Source organism: Takifugu rubripes, chromosome 16 (genome assembly GCF_901000725.2).
Source record: "Takifugu rubripes chromosome 16, fTakRub1.2, whole genome shotgun sequence".
Lineage (NCBI taxonomy): Eukaryota > Metazoa > Chordata > Actinopteri > Tetraodontiformes > Tetraodontidae > Takifugu > Takifugu rubripes.
The window spans coordinates 12,769,784-12,780,034 of NC_042300.1; the positions used below are offsets into that span (position 1 = coordinate 12,769,784).

The window sequence follows — 10,251 nt, forward strand, 5'->3', positions numbered from 1 at the left end:
TTTAAACGCCACCGCTGTTGGAAATGAATTTCATGTTGCTTCAGTCCGGATAACACGACACCGAAAGGGTGCGAGTTGTTATTTGATGGCTCGTCTGTTGCATACTACCGATGCGGCCGGATTGAGCGGTCCGAGGGACGGGTCCTCTCTGCTGGCACCTGCCGCGGATGTGCGGCCGCTTCCGGGCAGCTGGCGGGCTTCTGCTCGGTCACCTTGGTAGCGAGGCTGGTTATCGGGACTCTCTGAGAGCGGCCCAGCCGCGGTGGGGTGCGTGTGAAGCCTGGCGGTGTGCGCGGGGGGGTGCGGCGGCCGGGCTCGGCTGCGCTGTTGCCATGGGTCGCCTCAACACTTCGTGCTGCGTTCACGGACGATGGGAGCCGCGCTGCGTTCACGGCCCGTCGGAGAAAGCCGACGTTGTGCGCGAGGCAGAAGCTCCGCCCACCTGAATCGTCTTCGTCGTATAATTGGAGTTGTTTGTCGCGTTTTAATGATCATTGATCAGTTTTGCTCTTTTTAGAGGACATTTAAGCGTTTGTGTGCATGTCGGCAAGGATCGGGAAGTTTCAGGAGTCCGTTAAGATTTAATTTAAGAGATTAACAAGGAAGGTAAAACGTTTTTTAAATGTAATTCCCCAGTGGATAAAACAGTTTCCAGCTATCAGTTGACCTAATGACACAGGCTGCTAATCAGTCAGTGGGATCGATTGAACCTGCTGGATCTGATCAGCTCATCAATAGAGCCTCATTCTGACCTTTGCAGGCTGCAGCTCAGTAACATGAAAGATCGTCTCATTATGGCCAAACGAGACCTCAAATGGAGTTCCTAATCATAGTGTTCATGTACCGATGTTGAAGAGGAGACACATCCTGTTAAATAGGTTTATATAAAGTGTAACAGGTACAGATACAAGGTGAAGTTTGGCAAAACCAGAGCTGTAATCATCCTGGGAAACAGCCATAAAGGCTCTACTGTGTGTGTGTGTGTGTGTGTGTGTGTGTGTGTGTCCAGGTTAGGACTCATAGAGCTCAGTGCACTAGGGTGTGTGTGATGTAATCTCTGGACTGGAAGTGGATGAAAATGTCCATGGGATTAAAAGATTTATGCTAAAGACTGTATCATTAAAGAGCCGTCTTATTCTCCAGCCAGTGAACGAGGGTTTTCACTCAGGCTCATTAAATTAAAACCATTTTTCCTCTCAAACTTCAGCCTTTTTCCACATCTCGGTTCTGATCTTTTTAGTTTCTGCTCTGCAGAAGAAAATACGCATGTGACATCATTCTTTATAATTCCATTTGCACGATATAATAATAATAATAATAATAATAATAATAATAATAAGAATAATAAGAATAGAAAAGCCTCCGCAGCTCATTGTTAAAGCTGAGGAGATGTTGTGAGACGGGGGGGGGGGACGGGCGAATTGTTGGACGCTTCTAATGTTGATAATCTCGGATTATTTCATGCATATTTGTGGAACCGTTTCCCAGAAGCAGATGTCTTGTGGGCTGTAGTTCAGACTCTCAACATCTGCAGGAGCACATCTGCAGGCAGAGGCCAAACATAAATGCAGATGTTCACACGTGCACCCTCCATAAATGCAGATGTTCACACGTGCACCCTCCATAAATGCAGATGTTCACACGTGCACCTTCCATAAATGCAGCTGTTCACACGTGCACCCTCCATAAATGCAGCTGTTCACACGTGCACCCTCCATAAATGCAGATGTTCTGCAGGTTGTCTCTGAGCTGCTGCAGGTCAGCGCCTCTCCATGAGGTTCCAGGGCCGAGAGACCGGCGAGGACGATTACAGTCGTAGAGCAGGGCGGGAACACACACGTTGGATGGAATCAGAGCAGCCGTGTGTTTTAGAGTGTGTGTGTGAGCAGGAAGCCTCCTCGATAGAGAAGCTTAAACCTTCAGGTGCTGGAATGATTCATTTGAACACACAAGGTTATCGTGCTGCCCCATGTGCTCAGAACGGTGGGGGGGGCATAAACAAGCTCTGACAAAGCTCCTGCATCTGTAATCACCCCCCCCCCCCCAAAGCCCCCACTGCTGACAGATGGACGGGCTGAAGGAGGACTGGCAGGAAGAGTCGTGACGGCGCCCCCTAGTGAGGTGAGGCTGCACTGTTCTGCATTTCTGTCTCTTTTGTTCCAGAATTTTTATCTCCAGAAAACAAAACTTGATTTATTTCATTTGGAGCTGCTGTGAATTCATGAGTTTTAGCGGCACTGATGATAAATAAAGCAGATAAACTGCTTGAGGGGCTGCAGAACTCTGCTGGTTGGGTCACAGCAACTGGACCGTTGCAGTTCCATGAAGACGTTTCCCCCCCGTCCAGGAGGCTCCATCACGTCTGAGTGTTGGGGAGTTCCAGATACTCTCCAGTCACCTGGTTGTTGGACATCTCCTTCGATGTCCACGGCTCAGTCCAAGAAGGCCAGACTAGATCCTCAGACGTCCTCCCTGGTGTGTTGATCTGTCCTCCCAGTGTTCTGATCTGACCCATGTGTTGTCCACATATCTAGGAGGAGGTCACGGGCTCGGTGAGCCCACGGCTCCATGTTCCTGGCTGTAGAAACCCGGCTGAGGTCCAGCTCTGGTCTTAGACCAAAGAACTTAAGTAGGTCCTGTTTTCACCCCACCTGAAAAAATAAAATGATAAAAAACCTCCACATGAAGTTGCCCTCGCTTGGTTACCGTGGTAACACTGGACTGGGATTCACAGGCTGAGCTGCAGATGGTTTGATTTGCATCATTTTACTAAGTTCTCTTTGATAAAGTTACGGTGTTGGTGGTGGGCTGCCAGTAGAGGGTGGATCATCTGCCCCCCCCAACTCTAACGGACTATTACTAATTACAACATGGTTTTTGTCCTTTATGCAGCCGTTTTACTTGAGAATGTTGTTAAATTTAATCTAAACTGCTCTTATTTTTGAACACCTGTAAGGATAAGAAGCAAAAATTCATCAGTGTGTGTGTGCGTGTGAGTGTGCGTGTGAGTGTGTGCGAGTGTGTGCGTGCGTGTGAGTGTGTGTGTGTGTGTGTGTGCGTGCGTGTGCGTGTGTGTGTGTCCTGTGATAGACGTGTGACCGGCCCTGCTGGGACAGACTCCAGCACCACCGAGTCCCAACTAGTGCTGAGATTTACAGACATTCAAGTAGGGGAGCTGTGGGGGTCCTGGAGCAGCGTGGTGATGGACGAGCACACACACACACACACACACGCACGCACACACACACACACACACACACACACACACACACACACACACACACACACACACACCAGCCATCTGTGTTTCTATTTTTAGGCAGAAACAGAGAACTGGGGAAGGCACTCTGGATCCCTCCAAGCTGGATAATTGGAATATTTAAAGTTTGTGTCTCGCCGAGGGAACGCCGACTACAGCGATCCAATTAGGACGCTGCGCCGCCTTCGACCAAAAAGTAATAAAGTTGACAACATAATAACCACAACAATCTAATCACCGTGTTCACCACAGTGCACGGCGCCGGGGGGGCAGCAGCCAAATTGAAACATAATTGCAAAAAAAATAAAAATAAAAATGGCAGCAGAAAGTTGTGAGTTTAAAGGAGGAAACGGGACTGAATCAGGATAAACTGGAATCTGGAAACTGGTCCATAAAAGTGATTTAGGTGTCAGAACTAAACGTTAAACATTAATAGAGACTGTAAACATAGGAAATATGTGAATATGTGTGGCTTAAATATGTGAACATGGAATAAAGCTAAAAACACACAAAAGATCAAACATCAGTAAAATAATGCGATGAGACGAGAGAGAAATGGGAACCAGTCAGCAGGCAGAGGAGAGGTCAAAGGTCAATCTCCAGCGTTTCAAACAGCTTTGAAAGATTTTCTTTGACATTAAAGCTGGAACTTTGTGACTCGCAACGCAGGCGAGGTCCGTAAATGGAAGCGGCGCTGCCGCGTGTGTGTTTACACAGGAAGATAAAGTGGAAATGTTGCCAGAAGCTCCGAAGGGTCCAAGCAGCAGAGTTTAAGACTCGAAGAGCTTTTAGAGTCGCAAACAGCTGCTGAAGCCTCGAAACCCAACGATGACGTGGGATGAAAGGCCTAAAATAGTGTTTCAGGTGAGGATTACAGATGAGGACATCAAAGGAAGGAGACGGAGACTAAAGGGAAGCATCCATCCGCGGGAGCCTCGTACCGAGACCACAGGATCCCTCAGCAGGTCACCACAGACCTGCTGAGGGATCCTGTGATCCTCCGCACGCCCGCCTCCATGTTTCCCTGCTCACGCAGCTCAAGAACATGAAGGGCACAACTGAGAGGAGTCCTACCAACACGTCACCAAAGGCTGGAGGATAAATGCGTCACGGGCAGATTAGGTGGGGAATTAAAGAATCTTTTTCATACATAAAACCAATAAAACCGCGGTTTGTAACGATCTGTCGCCATCTGGTGGCCAGTAAAAGAATTACAGCTCATACCGTCCATCTAACATGAATTCATAACAATAATAATAATAATAATAATAATAATAATAATAATAATAATAATAATAAGTGTCGTGCTGAACACGACTGAGCCAAATGTCCCGCTGAAGGAACAGAACACGCCGCGCCACCACTCAGCAAATATCTGCGCTGTTCGATGCAGCTGAACTTTGTGACCCAGGTTGAACATTTACGCTGTTAATTTTTGGAACTTTCAACCAGATAAAAACCTGAGGTTTAATCTTTCAGAAGAAAACAGGTCAACATGTTTAAGCTCAACAATCCAGATTCTGTACACGCACAACTTTCTGTATTTATTCAGGTCAAATCAAAAGATCTTGATTTGAAATAAAATCACGTTTTTTGTTTGGAATATGAGCTGACGTTTGTCTCCGTCAGTGTTAAAGTTTCTCCTCAACCATTCCAGCGGAACTGAGCTTCAAATTCCTTTTCTTACAACATCAAAAATGACAAAATGACAAATACAAAGTTACCATTTAATAAAAGATTTTTTTATTCACAATAGAAGTGTAACAAATATAGTTTATTAAAAAGTCTGCTGCTTATTAATATCATTTTGAATCCATAAACTCAGAAGATTTTGATAGAAATGTAGCGCGGCTCATCGGCCGGGACGGAATATTTACAGTTTCCTCAACAATATTTAACACATTAAAACAGATCTCCCCACAAAATTAACATATTCCATATAAACACAAATAAATTACATTATGTGCACTGGAATGATTATTAGCAACATTTCAAGGAGACATTTAAACCTTTTGAAGGAGGAAGCAAACATTTAAAAATAGAGGATCCACCACTTTTGCTTGTTGGAATCCTTGAATGATTGACTTTCCCCGTCACTGCTGAGCTCTGGGACGGAACATGAGAACGCAAAAGAGGAAAACGAGGAACACCAAACAAGCGGAATACTGCATCCAAACCGGACTTCTCGCGAGGAAATCCGACTAATCTAAGCTGGTGAAAAACATCCTGATCACGGTTCATCCCAGAAAACTACAATCAGAATCCAGGCTCCGTTACCATAGCAACAGCTTCCATCCAGGAGGAAGAAACCTTGCTGAGGTTAGAAGTGGGAGCTGGGAATGGGCAGAACCTCAGGGAAAGACGCCGAAATGTTCCTGATCAGGTGATTTTTCACCATGGCAACAGGCTGCACACACTCGCTTTAACAGGTTTGGAATGATGGGATGGGAGGAGCTGCACCAATCAACCTGTCGGCAGAACCGTGGACCTCTGCAACCATCAGAACCTTCACAGATTCCCAGGACGGCGCCACTGTTGGCGAGGAAGCGTCAGAATAAACGAGGTCACATGTGCAGAGGCCACGTGACCCTCAGATATCTGAGTCTGAGCAGGAAGCTCTGCAGCAGAACCTGAAGGGCCCGACCCCCCCGACCCTCCGACCCTCCGACCCCCCCCACCCTCCCGACCCCCCGCTTGTGTTTGGGACGCAGCCCCGCGTCCTCCTGCGGCGCCGTTGTGCTTTCTGACGAAGAGACAAACAACAACAGCTCGAAGAGAAAAGTAGAACCAGAGGTTCACGTCCCCGTCTGGCTGCTTCCTGCTCAATTCAGCAGCTTCAGGACCTTTACCAACACACACACACACACTCTCTCTCCCACCCACACACACACACACACTCTCTCTCCCACCCACACACACACACACACCCACTCACACCCACGCACACACCCCACACCCACACACACACACACACACCCACACACACACCCACCCACACACACACACACTCTCTCTCCCACCCACACACACACACACACCCACTCACACCCACACACACCCACGCACACACCCCCACACACCCCCACCCACACACACACACCCACACACACCCACGCACACACACACACCCCCCCACCCACCCACCACCACACACCCACTCTCTCTCCCACCCACACACACACCCACCCCACACCCACACACACACACTCACCCAGCACACACACACACACACCCACTCACACACACACACACTCACCCACCCACCACACACACCCCCCACACACACACCCACCCACCCACGCACACACCCACACACACACCCACCCACGCACACACCCCACACCCACCCACCCACACACACACACCGGTAGCTCCATCAGAGCAGAAATTCCCTCTCAGACAGTAAAATAGAGAGTTGGTCCAAGTCTGACAAAAATAAGAAAAATAGCATCTGGGACTTTAATTTCAGACATTTTGTACCTATCTTGATCTTCCCGGTGATTAACGCTCGTAAACGCTCGTGAGTAAGTCTTTTATTCCTCGTGTTCACTCTTAAGCATCATTGTCAGAACAACAAATGCTGAAACTGGAGCCGAGGCCCAGCGGTCATGGCTGGACCTTCTAAACGTGCCGTCACGCTTCAGATCTTCAGATCTTCAGATCCCCTACTACAGCTCCAACAACAGAGAAACTTCTGAACGGCCTCCATCCTTTAGGCTGCAGCTCGCTGTCTGGCCGCTAGGTGTCAGCACAGCCCAGGAAAACAGGTTTCCTAAAGTCGGACGGGGGACCGAGACCAGGAAGAAGAGTCCGGATACAGTTTAGAGATCAGTAAGCTTGAAGAGGCCACACCAACCATGAATGTTGAATTACAAAGAATGATCCATTAATCTGGGTCTAATTTTGATCTAGATAAATGCAAACTTAAAGCTGGACCCCCATCTGGGACTCATGTCAACAGTGAAGGCACTAGTTAAAAGACTGAACTGGATCCTGTGTGTCGACAGTTCTGTGTGGCATCAGGAGCAACATTTACCACCAAATAAATCTGGAATTTGCTTTTTTCCTGGCTCAAGTGTAAAACAAAGACACAGTTTATGTCGAGGGACAGAGGTGGACAGAGGACGTCCTCACAGCAGAATGCTAAAGCTACAATCGGTTTATGGCTTCTCGAGCGTTTTCGGGGGGGAACTGGGGGCAGATTTAGCATCTCCTCACAGAGGAGGGGAGATCCTACAGTCCACCTAAACCAAGAAACCGGAGGGTTGAGCTGAGAAGACTTTGGTGGACCGACGGACAGGACGGGAGCTGGTTCCATCCACATTCTCCTCAGTAGGGTTAGAAAGACGGTCTGGCTCCAACAGGACAAACGTAACGCTGCTGTGCTCCTCACTGCCCGGTGCCGCTCCGACACATCAGTTTACCAGAAACATACAGATGGAGACGGACGGTGAGTTTCCTCGGGCGTTCGGGGGCGGCGAGGGGAAACCGATGCGTTCGTGTGTGAGCGACCTTTGACCAGAGGGGGCAGCAGCAGCTCGCCGGGATAAGCAGAGGAGGCGGCCCGGACTCACCTCAAGGTGGTTCCGAGGGGAGCGACGTCGCTGGCAGGTACCGAGCTGGTGCGAGCAGGTGTGAACATTGTGAGGCGTCGCCCATCTCTCACACACGGAGCTGATGAATGGAGACGACGCCGGCCAACAAGGTTCTATGAAGGTTCTGGAGGCGACCGTTTAGAAAATCCGGGTCCCTGAAAGTGGCGCACACGAGGAAGAGGAGCGTCCTTCCTGTCTGTCAGCGTCCTTTGGGTGCACAAACTAGAACCAGCATCGGCCAGAACATCGGCCAGAACATCGGTCAGAACATCGGTCAGAACATCGGCCAGAACATCGGCCAGAACATCGGTCAGAACATCGGTCAGAACATCGGCCAGAACATCGGCCAGAACATCGGCCAGAACATCGGTCAGAACATCGGTCAGAACATCGGTCAGAACATCGGCCAGAACATCGGTCAGAACCTCTGAGGTGAGGAGAACAACATGGTATCGCCGCACTGTTGTAACAATGGATGGCAGTAAACAGTCGGCGCCGCTCCGTCAAAGCTGAGTGAGAGAAAAAAACAACCAAAAAAGCAAAGACAGGTCTTGTATCCTGGGGGGCGTTGGGGGGGGGGGGGGGGACAGTGGGGGTGTCAGACAGACAGCAGGAGGCTCAGGTGCACAGCGTCACAGGTGGCGGCGGCGGCCCGCTACTCCACCTCGTTGGTTCCGTCCCGCGGCTCCTTCCGGAGGACGGGCAGAGGGTGGGCCTCGGTGTTGAAGACCCAGTGGTCGAACGGGAGGTGGTCGTCGTCGGAGAAGAGCAGGTAGAGATACCTGAGGAGACACACAGGTGAGGGCGTCACATCAACATCAGCACCTCCTCCCTGACCCACAGCTGGAGCCGAGCTAATGAGGGGAAGCATCAGAACCGGACCGGCACTCTGGAACCAGTCATGATCAGAATACAGAGAAGTGGGTGAAGCCGCGGCGGGAAAAGAGCTGAAACTGTGTCAGTGTCGCACAACCATGACTCAGCAGAGCCGCCCTGACCCTGAACAACCATGACTCAGCAGAGCCGCCCTGAACAACCATGACTCAGCAGCCGCTCCAGGAGCCCTGAGCGACGGAGCCGTGGAGAACGGCCGTGTCCTTGGCAGCCGGGAGGAGACGGATCCTGGAAGCGGCTCCGCGATGCCAAGATCCTCCAATAACATTAGCGGGATTAGTTATGAGGCTGCTGCTAAATGGGATTGAAGCGCCGCCGGCTCGGGGGGGGGGGGGGGGGGGGGGGGGTTCCTGCTGTTTCTGACAGAGGGAGAGAGAAACGCTGGTCTGCACATCCCAACGTCACCTCGCACCTTTGACTCCTAGATCACACACACACTAACACACACACACACACTAACACACACACACACTAACCGAGGCTGCTGAAACAGGAAGTGAGACGGGCTAGCATCCTGTTTGCTGCCTCCGATTTCCTCAGAGAGGAAACGCCCTGAACCCGTGCACGCCCTGGACCCGTGCACGCCCTGGACCCGCCCTGGACCCGTGCACGCCCTGGACCCGTGCACGCCCTGGACCCGCCCTGGACACGTGCACGCCCTGGACCGCCCTGGACCCGGGCAGCATTAAACCCAGAGTGTGATGCAGCTCTTACTTGAGGGTCTCGGCCAGGTAGAAGCTCTGCTGCACGTCGTCGTGTGTGGGCGTGGCGGCGTAGACGTCTCTGATGCCGCTGTAGCCTCCCTCCACCCTACAGTGCTGCTCCAGCGCCTGCAACAGCGTTTCCCTGCCTGTTAGAGCCTGTGTGCACCTCTGTGCGGCCGGCGGGGGCAGCTGTGGTTACCTGAACGGCCTCCCAGCCCCACTCCCTGTACTTGGGGTCGTGAGTCAGCCTCCACAGGTACATGTACGTCTCTATGACCTCGGGCCGCAGAAGTACTTCTCATTTTGCCGCGTGGCGATGGCTTCGACGCCGCCGTCGAAGCGGAAGGCTTCAGGCCCGCTTCAGCGCTGCAGGAGGAAGCACAGCTCAGCGTTAACGACGGCGTCTGACCGCAGCGCCGGCGTTGACCTTTCAACCACGCGTCTCCTGAGGCGCACTGACCCGTCCTGGCATACGACTCGTGACAGGTCCGGGCGATCTCGGCCGCCTGCTCCATCTGCCGGCCCGTCTTGTCGCCGGGCGCCCCGTCAGCGCCCAGAGCCATCATGCCGCCTGCAAAACAGGTCAGGTGACCCATCTTGTGCTCCAGGAGCCCCCCTTTCCACTCGGCGATGTAGGTGAGGCCGCTGCTGGACTTCCTCATCAGGTTGTCTTCTATCGCCTGGGGGTGACGACATAAAGGATCCATGTCACGGGGAAAACTGTTTTCTCCTGAATGTCTGCACTTCTCTTCCCATTATGAAGACGGATCTGCCGGGCTTTAAACTTTAACCAGCCGTT

At 51.2% G+C, this 10,251-nt stretch overlaps 2 protein-coding genes across 3 annotated transcripts in view; both read right to left on the reverse strand.

Annotated features, from left to right (window-relative positions):
- Positions 1-376, reverse strand: part of fam184ab (family with sequence similarity 184 member Ab) — a 55,294-nt gene extending 54,918 nt beyond the window's left edge. The window contains exon 1 of one of the 2 annotated variants that reach the window (XM_029849723.1): positions 1-376. This exon is cut by the window's left edge and continues 293 nt beyond it. The gene's annotated coding sequence lies outside the window, so the exon portion shown is untranslated. The other variant, XM_029849724.1, reaches the window with a different exon arrangement.
- Positions 377-6,777: 6,401 nt separating this feature from the next.
- The window catches only part of LOC101064343 (mannosyl-oligosaccharide 1,2-alpha-mannosidase IA-like), a 45,409-nt gene continuing 41,935 nt past the window's right edge, over positions 6,778-10,251 (reverse strand). The window contains 5 exon segments of the mRNA XM_029850022.1: positions 6,778-8,636; positions 9,463-9,578; positions 9,652-9,743; positions 9,746-9,799; positions 9,913-10,132. Of these exon segments, the coding sequence (XP_029705882.1) occupies positions 8,510-8,636; positions 9,463-9,578; positions 9,652-9,743; positions 9,746-9,799; positions 9,913-10,132 (609 nt within the window). The 3' untranslated portion in view covers positions 6,778-8,509.